We start from the raw sequence: 17,418 nt of genomic DNA, 5'->3' as shown, positions 1-17,418 counted from the left end.
AGAATTGGCTCAGATACAATATTATCCAAAAGATCGATCTAGTTAATCTAAGGGCTAAAAAATAGAGTTAAAACAAAATCCACTCACCTTCCTCAAACAGTGTGTATCCAAATAACCTAAAACATAGAGCTGCCGAAATATGAAGTTCTATATAAACATTACAATTGCAATATATTTATTATTAACCCATGCCTAAATCACAATATATAAATCTAGTAGAGTTTTTCGGCTATGCATCCAAACAGGACCTTAATTTGCAGATGTTGGCTTAAATGGACCAGCATCCTATTCTATGGCGGGAGATCAGGTTGGACCGAGTCACGTTCAAAATGGTGTGAGGCTGGGTAGGCCGAGTTATATTCGAAATGACGTGAGGCCGGATGGGCCGAATCACAATTGAGACCCGTGGGCGTTATATCTGTACGCTTTAAGTAAATTGATTGCGTATTTTTAACGGCGCGAGTTTTTTGGGATTAATGGTTAGCGCAAACGATCCGACAATAGAGTCAGGAGATTATGAAAAATTTGTGAATTAAGTACTTTGGTTAATGCTGCAGGGGATTTTTGTTCTACAGCTTGTTTGATGATTAATTCCACACGTAATTGTTCAAAAATATATTTTTTTTAAAAAAATTTATCCATGAAAACAAAAAATATATATTTACTGTTATATATAGTGATGATAACTATTTCCATGGAACTTATTGGCAACTGAATCAATTATTATATTGTTATATGTTTAGAAAAAATAAATATTTTTTTTAAATGGCTTAATTAAAATAGAAAGTAAATATCAATTGAAATAAATTAAAGTTTAGTGATCTAAATAAAATTTTACAGTAAATTCCGTGCTCAATATGAACGAACAAATTAATTATTTTTTAGTATTATTTACTTGGAATCGATTTAATGAATATGATAAGTTTTTATTGAAACCAAATTTGTTAATATCACTTCTCCATTAAAAGTCCCTAAGTACATAAGATAAATTTATTATATTAGAAGATAAATTATTGTTTTGAAATAATTTTATACTATGGTCCATAAATTATGATTCATAAGTCGGATCTGCGTAGATTAATGCATTATTAATGCAAATTTCCAAGTAATTATAAATGCTTTTAAAATAATGAGAAATATAAAAATACAAGTTAGATTCACCTTGGTATCTTGATGCTTTTAAAAATAGGGGAATCATATTTAAAAATAGTGCAATATTTTTCCATGAATATAGGGACCAAAGTGAAATATTTTTTGAACGTTTGTGGATCCATAAAGAACGAAGTTACAAGTTTAGGGACTGGTAGTGTAATATGGCAACCGAGAAACTTCTAGAAACTATAATTGGTAAAGTAAAAAAGTTCAGGGACTCTGATGCAATATCATGAAATGCACGGACTATTCTTACATTTTAACCTCCTCTCCTTTCACACCCTTCTCTTTTGTCACCCATTTCCCCTCCAAAGCCCTCTCTCTCTCTCTCTCTCTCTCGATTGATCGATCGATCGATCGAATTCTCCTACACATTTGATTTCGATCGAACCCTAACCATAACCCTAATCTCCTCGCTCTCGTTTCGATCGTGGGTGGTTGTGGACGAGCGTGATGGATCCCGGCGGGGGCGTGGATTTCCCGGCGGCGGTGGCAATGGATTTCCCGGCGGAGGCCCCGTCGTCGTCGTCATCGGCGGCGAAGCCGGCGAAGGTGCCGCGGCGGCTCCGGCGAAGGCTCCTCGAGGCGAGGAGTGGCTCCGCTTCGAGCGTCGGAGAGATCGAGGCCAAGCTCAGGGAAGCAGATCTTCGGAGACAGGTACAATTTAGCCCTAATTTCTACTCAATTTTGCAAAATGTTTAGTTTTAGACTTTAAATTGAGGTTATCTGGTTCTCAGAATCCGGTTCTGTTTTGGTTCTTCAGGTTATTTGGCTTCAATTTGAATTTTTGGAGCTTTGAGTTGTACAGATTTAGGCGCTTGTTTCGAAATGTTGTATGTGGTTTGGTGTGTAGGCTTATGGAGTTCCCTTTATATGTAATAAATCTATGGAGTAATGCATTAGGATCAAGTTACACATCTTTTATCCGAGTGTGAAATTCAACTGTAGTTGTCATCAAACCAAAATCAAGTAGGGTGTGATCTACAACATCTAAAATGCTTATATACAAAAAAAAAAAAAAAAAANATGTTGTATGTGGTTTGGTGTGTAGGCTTATGGAGTTCCCTTTATATGTAATAAATCTATGGAGTAATGCATTAGGATCAAGTTACACATCTTTTATCCGAGTGTGAAATTCAACTGTAGTTGTCATCAAACCAAAATCAAGTAGGGTGTGATCAATCATAAGTATAGAAATTATATTAAAAGAAAGACCAAAAGAAATTTGCATCAGAAACCAATAACATCTACGCAGGACAGCAACTGAGCACACAAACACAATATATTGCCTAACAACACCAGACCGGTAGTAGATAACAAACAAAAGCCAAAGCAAATTGCATCAACTCAGAAACAAAATCTGCACTAAAACAACCAACCAAGTAGGATAAGCAGGAAACCATCATCGGAAGAAAACACCGAGACAACCTTGTTTCTTTTTGTTTCTTTACATATTTCTGCAAGCTAAGTGTTTTATTAATTACGGTTCTAGTTTCCACGCTTTAATCTCTCTTCCTTAACTTATTTATTTAGCCTTTTATGTTGCTAGAATATTGTAAATCATGCTGACATTGCATGTTTTGACAGCGATTCCATGAGCTGTTGTCTTGCAAAGCAAGGACTAAACCAAGGAGTTCTTCTTGTACATCTCAAGAGGAAGATCTTGGTCAGCGTCTCGAAGCAAAGCTTGTTGCAGCTGAGCAGAATAGGTTGTTAACCATAAAACATATAAGCCCGGATAAATTACACTTTTGGTCCTCAAAACTATGAGACGTGTGGCACTTTGGTCCTTAAACTTTAAGTTGTTGCAATTTTTGACTCGAAGTTTCTATTATTATCCCTCAACCCAATTTAGTTGATTACATATTGACATATCGCTGATGACGACGTAATGTGACATATTTAATTATTGTCGTGTTATCACAGTACTGCAATATAATTTTCACATAAGCGACACATCAACATTTAGTCAACTAATTTGGGTTGTGGGACTTGATTGTACTTTAGCCTATGCTACATTGGACAGTAATCTGAGTTTTGGCATATTTCTTTTTCACTTCTGATAATGCCTTTGGCTCGAAGTACTTCTACTGGGATGTATATGTTACCCTTCTTCTGAAGTTCTAACTCACTGTAAAGATGATTTTTCTCTTTTCTTCGCCTGGAAACTAAGATTTCTGCTTTATTATGGTACATTAGAAGGGAAAAATGATGATGAAATTATTAATTTCTTGTGACATTGTATGTCTATTCAACCACAGATTAAGCCTATTGGCAAAGGAACGAAAGCGATTAGCCAGGTTAGATGAGCTTCGGGTAGCTGCTAAAATTGGTGTCAAGACCCGTTTTGAGGAGGAACGGAAAGAGTTGGATGCAAGAGTTGAATCTCGAGCTCGACAAGCTGAGGCAAACCGTTTGCGCCTTCTTAATGCTTATATGCAGCGACGCGCAGCACTCAAGGAGAGAACAGCTAGATGCTTGATCGAGAGATTAGTACGAGAAAACAAGTATAAGGAGTGTGTTTATTCAGCTATCCTCCAAAAGCGTGCTGCAGCTGAGAAGAAACGAATGGGACTGTTGGAAGCTGAGAAGAGAAGGGCTCAAGCCAGAGTTATTCAAGCTCGATGCATTGCCAAATTTATATTCAATAAAAGGGAACTTGAGAGGAGGAAAATGAAACAAGAGTTAGAAAACAGGCTTCAAAGGGTATGAAACTTTTAGTCCTCTTTTGGCTATTTTCTTTTTTTTCTTTTTTTGTTTCATAGACTTTTAAATTTGTGCGATATTGAATGCACCGGCATATGAGCTTATCTATTTTTGTTATTGTTGGTTAGCTTGCAAACTCATCTTCTTTGAAAGAAATCAAAGAAGCGATAATTGACATCTAAATTTAATCTTTTTCTGCCAAAACAGACTGATAGATTGCAAACAATCTGCTGTCTGCCACTTCATATTGAACAAGTTTAGAAAATGAACATAACCAAGTGGGTTCATAGCTTTTCATTTTTCCTTTTTTTTTTTTGCTTCTATATGCTTTTGGCACCTTTCCGACATGATTACATAAGAATGTCTGTTGTGAATGTACTTTAAACCTAACATTTATCAAATATGTTGCTAATACAAAATGATCCTCAAGATTAGAGCAGATCAACTTCACTTCTAGAAGGCCTATTAGAAGATAAACTTAGTTGATATATTCTGTTCTAACAAACAAGTAATTGGGCAAGTGTCTTCAGGCAAAGAGGCAGAGAGCAGAATACCTGAGACTGAAAGGTAGCCCACATAGCTGTGCCCATTCTAATTGGATCAGCCATGGAGATCTTCTTGCAAGAAAGTTAGCAAGGTGTGTATCACTACATAAACTTGGTAGTTATGGTTTTATCACTATGTGTTAGCTTGATTTTTTTTTCTCTGACATTTTATTGCCTGTCTAGTTGCTGGAGAAAGTTTGTGACATCAAAAGGAACTACCTTTACTTTGACTAGAGCTTATGAAGATTTGGGTATTAATGAGAACTCTGTTAAGTCCATCCCATTTGAACAATTGGCTCTCCTCATTGAATCACCCATTGTGCTTCAGACCACAAAAGCATTGCTTGATCGGTTGGAGAGTCGCTTTCTTCTCTCTCAGTCATCTAATTTGTCCACTCCAGAGAACATCGATCATCTGCTCAAGCACCTGACATCATCCCCCAATAAAAGAGTGCCAGCTGGCAAAGCAAAAGCTAGAGGAATAACAGAGAAAACAGCTAGGAGTTCAAAAGAAAATAAGTTGTTAAGATATCCAATGAGAGCAGTGCTCTGTGCTTACATGATACTTGGTCACCCAAATGCTGTTTTCAGTGAACACGGCAAGCGAGAGAGTTTATTGATTGAATCAGCTATAAATTTTGTTCAGGAATTCGGGTTATTGGTCACGATTATACTTGATGGACCAAATAGTGGCCACCAAAAGACATTCAGATCCCAGTTGGCAGCTTTTGATGCAGCATGGCGAGCTTATTTGTACCGCTTTGTGATATGGAAAGTAAAAGATGCCAAATCCCTCGAGAAAGATCTTGTACGAGCTGCGTGTGAACTAGAGCTATCGATGATGCGAGCATGCAAGCTAACTTCTGAAGGAAAGGAATGTGACATTAGTCATGATATGAACGCCATGCAAACACAGGTTTGCTAATTTTATTGATTGTTCATAGATTAGCTTACTAATTGCTTTGTTTTTAACTGCTTTCCTTTTAGTTCAAAATCTTGGGTGAACAAAACATTGTTTTGGACAAATAGTACTGTTATGATTGCAGTGGTTGGATGTTATTTCTTTTTTTGTTTTGCTTTCCTGTTCTAATATGAGTAATCTAGATGCTCCGAATCACATTTTAACTTCCCACTGCAGTAGCAGATCCAAACTTTTTTGTGTTTCTAGCAAGATTTTAAATGCCCGTCGGCACGGGCCGTATCCACCGTGCTGTATCGTGCCAACAAGATACCGGCACAATATAGACCCCGTGCCGATGGCACAGCTCAAACCTCTCTATTCTTTAAATTTGCAAATAATTTTCTTAATAAAGTTCAAAAGATGTGATAAAAAGACATAATAAATAGTTAGAATATTTTGTTGCTAAAGAAAATAAATATTTCATGCTATTATGTGTTGGCACATAAGAATTTTTTTGACCGGCACACAAGAATTTTTTTGACCGGCACACATTGGCATGGCTCGGCACGCACCGTGCCGTACCGTGCCGACAAGTTTCCGGCACGATCTCGTGGCATGGCACTTAAATCCTTGGTTTCTAGAAGCTTTGCTAGCAGTAACCGTGCCTGGAACCAAAAGCATGTATGTTTGGCCCCACTTCTGCTTCTTTTTCTGTTTTCAGCTACAACCACCTCTAATAGGGCATTTAGCAAACAAAGAAGTCTGCGCTTCTGCTTTGGCAAGAAGTTGAAATGAGATTTTTCAAGTCCAAAGGCATAACCTCGAACTTGAAGCTTCTGCTTCTGCTGCAAATAGAAGCCATGGGGGAATTTAGTTTATTTCGTCTCCCTAATAGCACTACCTAAACAACACTTCATCGAGTGACTACACAGTACACCCTAGGTCCAACAGGCCATCAGTGATTCATATACCGAGTCTTAGAACACAACTTGATTTACTGCTCTGACTATTGGTACTTGTTATTCCTTAGCGTGTTCTATTTCTCTATCCAATCGCCTAGAGATAAAGTTTTATTTGCGATTTACATTCTTTTCTCCTGAAATTTTTATAATTGTTGGTGTATGTTCTCGTGCTATTCTTGGTACTGTTCCACATTCCTTTTATTGTTATTTATCTTTATTTTGCCAAAGATTTGTTGTTTGAAATATTTTTTGGTTACTCGCTATCCTAGGTTATCGAAGGCCAGAAACTACCGAGGGAGAAAGTACAACACCTGAGTGGCAATGCGGGTATTGAGCAGATAGAATTTTCCCTTTCAAACACCAGATCCGAATGCTTTGAAGTGAACTCTTCTGTTCCTGAGGAGCATTCTAGTGCCAACATTGAAAAATTGAGTAGTATTGTTCGTTCTTTGTTTGGGAGTTCTTCTTCACCTCAGAATAGCAGTACAGATACTGAAGTTGCAGATATGCAATCAAATCAAACGATAGGAAAAAGGTCGCCCGCTGAGAATGAACTTCTTGTCAATGAGATCGTCCATGGGAACGATGATGCTTCTCCCGACAACATTGACGTCGGTGGCACTGATGAGATTATCAAGGTTAGTAAGGCTTTTTGCAGAATATTCGCCACTCTTGATTAGCAAAAGAACAACTCCTAGTTTTATGGCTTGAACCTATTACAGATAGTAATATCCACTTCGAGACGAAGCATAAATACTTCACCTTGCAATATTTCTTAATGTGGTATATTCAAGGCAACTGGATTAGTGACAGGATACTGCTATCTGTGATGTAGGAGCATTTTTTTGCAACTGGATTAGTGACAAGATACTGCTATTTGTGATGTAGGAGAATGATCTCGGTATAAGCTGGTATAGCTTTGTACGTTGGCTATTATTAGTTGGGTCTTAAAAGAATTAGTGTGGCAAGTTATTATAGCGAGGCGTTGCAGTCTTTCTATTATTTTGGCAAGTTATTAAATTCTACATAAACTGAAGTTTTAAAGATTTTGTATTACTGCCTTTACAGTGTGCGAATTCTTGTTTACAGAACTGTCTTTATTGTATTGATATTCACGTCTAGTTATTAATCCTTTTTAGTACTTATATTCTCATATTCATATGATGTTGCCCTGTTTTTTCCAGGCAAAAGTAAAGGAGACAATGGAGAAGGCTTTCTGGGATGGAGTTGTGGACTCTATGAAAGGAGATAAACCTGACTATAGTCGAATTTTGGGCCTTGTTAAGGAGGTAAGGGACGAATTGTGCGATTTGGCCCCTCAGAGTTGGAGAGAAGAAATTACCAACAGCATCGACCTTGACATTTTGTCTCAGGTAAGCTTCCCGAATTCATTTGTATTAGATTCGTTTCTTATCCTATTTTTTGGATTTAAGTTCATTATTATTATATTTTTGTTTGTCCTTTTCTGCTTGTTTCTATGAGAAAAGATACTAGAGTCAGGCTTTGAAGACCCATATTATCTAAGAAAGGTTTTGGAGTACTCGCTAGCCATGCTACAGAAACTCTCTGCTCCTGCAAATGAAGATGAGATGAGAAAGGCCCACGAGAAATTGTTAAGTGAACTGGTGGAAATTTCCCTATCAAATGATGGAAAACAAAGCATGTGCATAGTTTCAATGATTAAAGGTCTTCAGTTTATTCTGGAAGAGATACAGGTTTATATCTAAAATCACTTTGACCATGAAATTTTACTATATTTGAAGTAGCATTTGTGAGGTTAAGTACCTTCATTTTTACTCTACTTTTGCATAAAAAAATTAGGAATTCGTGTGTAACTTCTTGACATTTTATGATCTTAAGATCTTACTACGTCTTTTTACACCTAATAGGAACTGAAAAGAGAAGTAAGCAAAGCACGAATACAGCTTCTGGAACCAATCATAAAAGGATCTGCTGGATTGGAGTATCTGCAGACAGCTTTTGCCGAGCGCTACGGACCTCCCTCTGATGCGGCAATCTCTCTCCCGTTAACTGTGCAGTGGATTTCATCGCTAAAGAACACCGTGGAAGAAGAGTGGAATGAACATCTTGAGTCTCTTTCTGCCTTGTCGACAGATCAAGTGAGTTTCTGTTCCCCCATGTTCATCAGTATGCTTGAAACACAATAATTTCCGTTACTAGTGAGAATCAAGGCCTTTTGATCATTAATGTTCATATATTCGAGTATTCTTTCTGAAGATACAATTACAAGGGTACTAAACAGTCTGTTTTAGCAGGGCCAACCTCTTGTTACGACCCTCCGCACAGGTGGTAGAATCTCGAGAAAGGAAGCACTTCCCCATGTCAACACTCCAGGTGTGTCTAACCTTTTCCTTTTTTTCCCTTCAATACTTTCCTCTTCCTCTTCGCTCTAACCTTTCAACATTTATGCAATCTATCTAGCAGGCAATAATGAACTGCCGGAATGCAACGGAGAGAAAGTCGACTTGATGGTAAGGCTCGGATTGCTGAAACTCGCTAGTGGCGTAGAGGGGGTGACGATGCAATCAGTGCCTGAAACTTTTAAGCTTAATGCCTCGAGACTGAGGTCCATTCAGAGCCGGTATCAACAAATCATCGTCATCACTACGAGGTAGAGTAGTAGCTCATCTTTCATTTGGGGCTCTTTAACTTCCAAATTTATTTTCTATAGCTTGATAGCAATTCTCAATTTAAGAGCTTGTAACTTAAACCATAATGCGGACATGGCATATTTCTTTAGACAGTAAAGTACCGGAATGACTTGAAACTCTAGATGTAATTGGAACTGTGGCTGATTAACCCTTCTTTCTTTTTTCCTTTAATCTCTTGAGGATTAAATGAATTTGCTTTCGTATACAGCATCCTGGTCCTTCGGCAAATTCTCATCAGTGAGAGCGCGATAATCCCTGCTACGGATTTGGAAAGACTAATATCCGAATTTGTCCAAAAGCTTAGAGTACTCTTATTGAGCAATGCGGCCAACGCCGGTGTCGAAGAGATTGCCGGCACGATGGCAAGCTGCTTAAATGACTTGTTTCCGGAAGCAAAGCTTCAGAGCACGAAAGAAGTAATGGCGCGGATGCTGATAAAGAGCTTGCAGAGCGGCGATGCTGTTTTCGAGAAGGTATCGAGGTCGGTATATTTGGCGGTTCGAGCGGTCGTGCTCCGCGGCGGTGGCGGCGACGGTGATGGGCAAAAGTTGGCTGATGCGGCGCTACGGCGAGTCGGGGCCGGGATGCTAACGGATCAGGTGGCAAAGGCAGCTGAAATTCTTGTTAAAATGGCGACGATATCGGGGTGGGTTCACGGCCGGTGGTACAGATCCTTGCTATAATATTTGGGTGCTTTCATTTGTGTGTAGATATATGGAAGAACTGTGTGTGGATAATATTGCATGGTGGTCGAGAACTTAATATGGTATCTATCATCTCAAGTACATGCTGATGAGGCAAAGAGTTTTTATATGATGGTTAGGAGCTAAAAAGAAGTCTTAGTCGCATAATTTATTTGACATATAAAAATACCGACTCGTCCATCGTATTTCTTAGGACGCCCCAAGTAACAGGGGTCTTGTGGTGGAGTTTCAGGTGCAAAGGAGGATGAGTTCCTCTTCATACGAAGTGAGCCATTTTTCTCGGTTTGTTCCGTGAATGCTGTGCGTTTATTTAAATTTGAAATGTAATGCTACCCGTTGGATTGGATTGAACTGATAACATGTTTCACCCATAGGGGGTCTTTTAACTATAAACTGGTTTCCGTTTAAAGAAACACGTATAATTATTTATAGGACTTGTCCGTTGAAAAGCCATCATCTAAATCATATATTAACGTGCAGGGTATAACCAATTCCTGAAAAAGCAGCTTTTCAGAAGTAAATCATGATACTCCACCGAAATAAAAAAAATAACATAAAATAAAATAAGACCTACGTTCCACAGGCCAACTTAACATAGTTCGCGGGTAGCACAAAGATCTATAATCTGATTCGGTAAAAGAGAAAAAAAAAAAAAGAAAAAGAAAAAGAAAAAAGTTCACTGCAAAAAATGCCAAAGAAACCACCGAAAGCAAGCATGCATACAGACGATCAAATTAAATGAGCGAAGTAGATAATCATCTTGCGAGTAAGAAGTTAGACAAGCTACTTCTCGGAGATTTCACGCAGTTTCAGTACATACCGAGTTACTTAAAAAAGTTTTCCAGTGTTTAAATATCACTGACCGAGTTTAAAAAGCCAAATACAGTGCGCGAGAAGCAGAGTAGACCATTTGCAAGGGTTCGGAAAGTACAAAAGCTTTCACTCTTGGTACCCCCTCTAAGCTCTTCAACCTTCGCACGGTTGCATAGCTCCACCCGCAGAACCGCCCGCAGAATCGCTAAGATCTCGCTTCGCAGCAACACACACACAAACCAGCGAGAGAGAGAGAGAGAGAGAGAGAAAGAAAGAGAGAGAGAGAGAGTCTTACCTACTGAAGAAGATTCACGACCAACGAAGCGCTTACTTTGGCCGAGGGGAGGGCGAGCTGCTGCTGCGGCTGTTACTGGGGCTTCTTCCTCTAGGAGGCCTAAACACCACCAAAAGACATTAAAAGGGGCGGAAAACAAAAGAAGAGCAAAGAGAGGAACATACCACATCTCTTCGAGATGAATTAGAAGCAAGAGGAAGAGAGGGAACATAAGCTACCTCCTAGGACTTGGGCTTCTTGATATTTTTCGAGGTCCCTGGGTTAGAAAAAGGTATTAAATCAATCAATATTCATGCAGTTCAGGATGTTGGAATTTGCGTGCTTCCAGATGAGTCTGAAAGCAGAAGTTTCAGAATCTGCAGTTTTGAGAACTCGGAAAATTTCTTACCCTCCGAGGACTGGGCGATGCAGAATACGATGAATCTGACCTTCCACGCCGCGGCGGCCCTCGTCCCCTGCTTTTACAAGCATGAGATAGATATGAATATACGCAAGAAGAACAAATATTCGGTCTAGTAATGTTTCCACAAATGAAACCAGAAAATTTCGGCTTCAAAGAAAGACTTTCAGGAACTACGTTCTGAAAGCAATTCAAACCAAAACACTTCAGTTTCAAATATAATGGTTGTAAAGAGGGCATGGCTTCTGATTGTCTATCCACACCGACTAAGGCATAGTTTGTTAATATGGTGGCTAAAAGCACTATGTTTATACTATAGAAGACCTAGAAATTTCAAAAGCACTCTCAATGTTTTCTTCTTTTATACTATAAAATTACGGTTGCAACTGCTATCAGAGAAGCATATGGCTACATGCTTCTCCGGTAGTAGTTACAATCATAATTTTAAAGCAATAGAGGACAGAAGATTGTAAGCGCTTTTAGATGTTTCGACTCTTTTATAGTATAAAAAATGGTGCTTTCGTTTGCCACGTTACCAAACTAGGCCTAAAAAAGCTGTGACGCATCCAACTTAGCTGTTACCTGCGAGGGGAGATTGACCTAGATCGGGAACGAACAGGCCTACGAAGAGGTGATCGAGTCCGACGATGAGGAGGTGGTGGTGGTGACCTTCTTGGTGGGCTTCTTAAGCGTCTTGGAGGTGGTGATCTGGAACAAGCGATGCGGATTGAAGAAAACGACATAAGATAAATGCCAGCTCAATTTCTTTTCAAGAGATATGCAGAAAATCAAAAAATATATATGAAGTCTAACCGCAGTGGGTCATAAAGAAAACAAAATGCTATTTTCATGGTAAAAAAGGGAAAAAGAATGTCAAGGAACTTTTGCAGAGAGAATCATGCCAAGTATAAAATTAAAAAGGGTGAGATCCTCTTTGTATAGCAGGCTGGTCTCCTACAATTGCTTCACAATCCCCATTTTAGTACAATGAGACAGCATACTACATGACAGAATTTAATCTGCACTAGACAATCTAAAATAAAGCAAGGTCAAAAGCTTCATGTAGAGTAACTTACCGCCTCCTAGGGGGCATCGGTGATCGCTTGCGAAGTGGACTTCCCCGGCCTCTTCTAGGAGAAATCCTATTCATATGAAGATCCATCAGCACCAACATCCATAAAATTCAAGCTACATATTTTATAGGTGAAAATATACAAACCCTTCCTGAACTGCAGCATATTTTGAAATGGCTTTTGAACTTCAAAATTTTCATTTTACTATCTGAAAGTTTCATTACATCAACTTTTGAAATTCTGTCAAAATCAAGTCATTAAGTGAAAGAATATTCCATCACAATAATTACAAATAATTACAAAATATTGTTAAGCTCTCATGAAGAACTAAGATTTTTTTTTTTAAAAAAAAAAACGTTTAAGTTGGGTACTTGAGCAAAAAAAATGCAGTAAAGTCAGGTAATGAAATCAAAACTTTTTAAGTTCCCGTACTCATTTAAAAATGCTTCAAAAGTTCAGGTAAGGTCTGTATTTACAGATTATTTACAAAAGTACACAGTCAGTATTATATATACAAAAGTACACAGTCAATGTGACTAACCGGAGAGGTGATCTATTCCTTCTAGGACCCGGTGAAGGAGAACGTCTTCTAATGGGGGATGCTGGTCTTCGCCGAGGAGGTGGTGTTTCGCCCCGTCGAACTGGAGAGGAATCTGTCCGCCTACGAATAGGAGGAGACTCTGGCCGACGTCTAGGAGAGGACTCTGGTCGACGCCTCGGTGAATCAGCCCCCCTGCGGATTGGAGGAGGAGATCGCCTCCGTGGAGGAGAAAGTGGTTTCCTCCGCGGAGAAGCTGATAATGTAAAACAAAAAATAAGAACAAAAATCAAACTCTATTACAGAAATGCATAGTACATAAATATGAAAGAATGAGGCAACAAGCAGAAAAAAAGGGGAAGTTCCAAAGATACACTTGAAGAAAAGAAAAATCCTAAGTCAGATTAATCATAAAATAAGCAACATAGATTATAGNGTTTCCTCCGCGGAGAAGCTGATAATGTAAAACAAAAAATAAGAACAAAAATCAAACTCTATTACAGAAATGCATAGTACATAAATATGAAAGAACGAGGCAACAAGCAGAAAAAAAGGGGAAGTTCCAAAGAAACACATGAAGATAAGAAAAATCCTAAGTCAGATTAATCATAAAATAAGTAACACAGATGAAAAGTTGCTGGCCAACGATAGAGAATAGTACACAGAATGTGGCCTAATAAAAGAAGTATAGCCACTAAATATTTTGAAACATGAAGCTCAAGCCACATTCATCACCTAATTAGATGAATAAATCACAAGCCAACAAAAAGGAAATGAGAGATACAAAGTAGAAAACATATACACGGTTCAAAGAAGCAGACGGCACCAAAAGATTTAAAGAGGCAAAGACCCATAGCAGAACTAAAAAGAAAACAGGCCATCCATGAAGTCGTAAATTTACTTACGCTCCCTGGGCCTCTGTTGAGCATCCTTTTCAGTACTTGGAACAGCTTTATCTCTCTGTGGAGCTTCTCTTTTCGGAGCAGCCGGAACCACCTTTGGAGGGGAAGAAGCTTTCTGGCGTTGTGCCAAAGTGAATTTTACTCTAACAACATTTCCATCAATTTGACCCTGCAGAAAAAGTTGTACAAGTCAAGTTGCATATGCTGACCAACAAGAACTAGCAATTAATTGATTTATGGAGATGGAGATAAAATACATACACCATCCATGTAAAGAAGAGCCTTCTCAGCATCAGCTCTCTTCTTGAACTCGACATATCCATAACCACGAGGAAGATTAACCTAAATATCAGGTAAATATAGGTGAGCTTCACATGAACAATCCGGGCATTTTTGTAAATACTAATAAACCAAACTGCTGACTTACAATGCGGTCCATTGATAGTTCCACATTGACAACGTCACCGAAGTTACCTGCAAGAAAGCAATCCTCTTGTCAGTTACTGGAGAAAAAGGCCGGTCAAGAAACGAAAATTGAAAAAGAATGTGCCATGTATCTAAGCTGTTTTGCACATGTAACAACTATCTTCCTATAAACTCATTATCTCTAGTGGTGTCACACAAAAAGGCTCAGTTATAAATTAACATATAAGTTTTCTAATGAAAGCCATCAGCAAAATCCAGAAAAACTGGTAAAATAGTTGTTTCTTGATGCGAGTATTTTGGGCGATTTGAGTAAAATGTTAACGCCTATCATTAACAAGAGTAAGAGACATTCAAAAATTTCCCGTCAAACACACAACTTTCATATTCAAAATTTTTGGGATTTCACAAGCAAATGGCAGAGAATTTACTTAAATGTCTCAGTTGAAGTAACACTTATGTCAATAGGACCTAGATATGGCAAATTAAAAAAGGGTACAAAAGTAAGAGGAAAGGCATGATGATTCCCTCTAAGAATTCTTGAAAAGTGCATCTACAGTCCACCTTAAATGGAACAGCCAAACTCATAATATCTCCTCTTTATGGGTTGATGAAAATGCTAGTAAAGTATAAAACAACATAATAAAGAAAAGCAGTACTTCCAAATGGTACTTACCGAATATTTCTTTTAAATGGGCTTCGTTAACATTGCGCGACAGATGATCAATGTGAAGAACAACAGACTCCGGAATTGGTGATGCTTTCCTGAAATAAAAACTTATGCTGTCACTGAAAGTTCTCGGGCAATAAGATATTACGGAAGGAAAAAATTCATCCACATTCAACAGTGCAGCTTATCATGTACAGCACCACCCATGTTGTAAAAATAACAGAAGATACTGCAACATCAATTTAGACACCTTACAAACAAATTAACAAATTAAGTTCACAATAAACAAACTTTAAACCTAACATACCCAAATTATTTTCTTTTGCAGCAACGACCTAACTATCTCACACATATAAAAGCTGCAGTGAACGAGGCTCCTGCCAATAAAGACACTAGGGCAACATTTTTCATGCAAATATTTGGTAGCATTATATGAATCTCCAGTTTTACATCCTGAAAAGGGTACAACTACTTTTGTCCGTCTAACACTTTCATAAACTTACAGAAACATGACTCATCACTGCAAGGAACTATTAATGGAAGAGACCACTATGCCTCTAAGAAGAGATATTAAAAAACCACAGCCTAACCGCTAATCTGGAAAGGTTTTAAACCAAATACGAACCGGTATTGGTGGCATCGTCATGAAATGCATATTTTTTTTATAAAAAAACTTGACAACCATCACAAAAGAATGGAAATAAAAAGATCTTTTTACTAGATTCCTACCTCGGGGGTGAAGCCCTCTTAGGAGGTGAAGCTCTTTTAGGCGGAGGCGATGGCGAACGACCTCTCCTAGCTGGTCCAGTTGGACTGGAAAAAACAAAAGGCTGATTTTGCAATATATTCGACGTTACAAAAAAACAAAAGGCCAAATACAACTAAATTATCGCAAACAGGCAAATGCATCACTCTTGCAACCACTCTTCGGTAGCATAAAAATTAAAATCACATGAATATCTTCCAAAGGCAAGCATATGCACAACCATATAATAGCGAATATTACTACAAAGAAGAAAAAAAACAGATAACAAATATAGCATAGTTAAATATTTTGGTCTCATATGAAATATCTAAATTACATGTGCGTTTACTGTAACGATGCAAGATAGAAAACTAAGCGTAGGTACAAAATTCCTACTAGTTTGGACGCACCACAATCAAATCGATCATACTCTCTTCGATTAACGGTTTCATTTGGTACTAAAAGTTGTTCACACTGATGAAACTGAAGTAAACACGGAACTCGCTCCGAAAAGGCCAAAAAAAAAAAAAATTCTCCTAGCACAGGGTTTTTACAGTATAACAAAGCATATTTCTGAGAACTACTAGTATTTTTTTCCAATAGATCTTTGGAGGAGAACACATTGCATTAAAACTACAAAGCCTAACTGCTTAACTGCTTATTACAAGAGAAGCATCTAAAAAAAGCGCATATCTCGCGAGCTCACCTTCTTCTCTGAGGCGGTGGGGATCGGCTACGAGAGCTCGCGCTCCGCGAGGGGGTGGACGACGAGGAGATGGACCGAGATCGGGATCGGGAGCGGGAGCGAGAGCCCGACCCCGACGAGGAGCGGGAGCGGGAGCGCGAGCGCGAGGAGGATCCGGAGCCGGAGCCCGAGGGGGTCGCGGGGCGAGCTCGTCCCGGCCTCGCCATTAGCGGAGGTGGCGGGGGTGGTGGAGGAGCGGCGGAGGAAAACCCTAGTAACCAGGAGGAATTGATTAGGGTTTGTGATTGTGTGGGTGGGGTCGGGTAAAAGTAATGCCTGGGCCTACCGCGATGGGTTGGCTACTCGGGTTACCCACGTGATCACTTCTAATTGAGAAACGACTCTTCTTTTCTTTTTCTTTTTTTCTTAAAAAAAAAAACAGAGGACTCAGTATTGCCCTGATGCTATCTCACAACCTAAATTTTGTGACTCAGACCGTCTCTAGAGCAAGTGCAAAGAATTTAATGATTGATATCCGAGACCCAAGTTCGAATCCTAGTTGATTCACATTTTCAGCTAAGTTTATTTTTAAATGCTCTCAAAAAAAACAAAAAAATTGTGACTCACCTTGCAATTTTTAACACAATAAACTATGGCATACAACGCATAATTTTCTAAATACATAAAAATATAAGCTGATTAGATATATTCCATGACTTATTTGTGATCACATGATGAATAAATGTTTGAGCAATACAATGAGATTAGAAACTGTCACGAATTATAACTAGATGGTAAAAATTAACGTGTTAAAATTCAAATGGTAAATTACAATGACGAATTATTGCTCATTGCCCATTGCAAATTTGAGGGAGAGGATAGATTTAAGAATAGTTTAGAGAACAGGAAGTAACAGGTTTCATGTTACAAGTTTGAGTATTTTGCAATATCAGTATAGGTATATGCTTAAAAAATATACAGAGATAGAGATAACAGAGTACACAAATTTTTACAAATAGAGTGCTGTTAAAGTTTCTTATAAAGGTGGTTAAGGCAATCATACATAGCAAGTGTTGATTGATTCACACATGCGCCCTGAGCCACCGCCAACACAATATAACATTTTCAGATTCACATGAAAATTACCCAAACACTGTTCAAAGAAAGTGTTCATTTCACATATTTACAATATTCTGAATGAGATGGTCACTGCATGGCTCATATAGAAAAGA

At 38.5% G+C, this 17,418-nt stretch overlaps 2 protein-coding genes across 4 annotated transcripts; one reads left to right on the top strand and one right to left on the bottom strand.

Annotated features, from left to right (window-relative positions):
- LOC109726781 lies at positions 1,460 to 9,993 on the top strand. Of its 2 annotated transcripts, none has more exons than XM_020256575.1 (12): positions 1,460 to 1,809; positions 2,740 to 2,861; positions 3,414 to 3,858; positions 4,389 to 4,495; positions 4,587 to 5,319; positions 6,536 to 6,904; positions 7,451 to 7,639; positions 7,754 to 7,981; positions 8,156 to 8,386; positions 8,543 to 8,621; positions 8,712 to 8,898; positions 9,147 to 9,993. In XM_020256575.1, the coding sequence occupies exons 1-12, from the start codon at positions 1,606 to 1,608 to the stop codon at positions 9,619 to 9,621; spliced, it is 3,369 nt and encodes a 1,122-aa protein (XP_020112164.1). In that variant the 5' UTR covers positions 1,460 to 1,605; the 3' UTR covers positions 9,622 to 9,993. The 2 variants fall into 2 exon arrangements, with proteins under 2 accessions (XP_020112164.1, XP_020112162.1); XM_020256573.1 differs by having other exon boundaries at positions 8,540 to 8,621.
- LOC109726783 (serine/arginine-rich splicing factor SR45) lies at positions 10,348 to 16,512 on the bottom strand. 2 transcript variants are annotated; one of them, XR_002220604.1, is made up of 12 exons: positions 16,208 to 16,512; positions 15,486 to 15,569; positions 14,763 to 14,851; positions 14,091 to 14,137; positions 13,925 to 14,005; positions 13,667 to 13,832; positions 12,765 to 13,017; positions 12,227 to 12,292; positions 11,733 to 11,858; positions 11,139 to 11,205; positions 10,915 to 11,006; positions 10,348 to 10,849 (listed from the first exon to the last, which is right to left on the bottom strand). XR_002220604.1 is itself a non-coding variant. In XM_020256576.1 (12 exons), the coding sequence occupies exons 1-12, from the start codon at positions 16,411 to 16,413 to the stop codon at positions 10,783 to 10,785; spliced, it is 1,290 nt and encodes a 429-aa protein (XP_020112165.1). In that variant the 5' UTR covers positions 16,414 to 16,511; the 3' UTR covers positions 10,348 to 10,782. The 2 variants fall into 2 exon arrangements, 1 of the variants encoding a protein (XP_020112165.1); XM_020256576.1 differs by having other exon boundaries at positions 10,969 to 11,006; positions 16,208 to 16,511.

This window comes from Ananas comosus, linkage group 21 (genome assembly GCF_001540865.1).
Source record: "Ananas comosus cultivar F153 linkage group 21, ASM154086v1, whole genome shotgun sequence".
Lineage (NCBI taxonomy): Eukaryota > Viridiplantae > Streptophyta > Magnoliopsida > Poales > Bromeliaceae > Ananas > Ananas comosus.
This window is presented reverse-complemented; position numbering and strand designations above follow the sequence as displayed.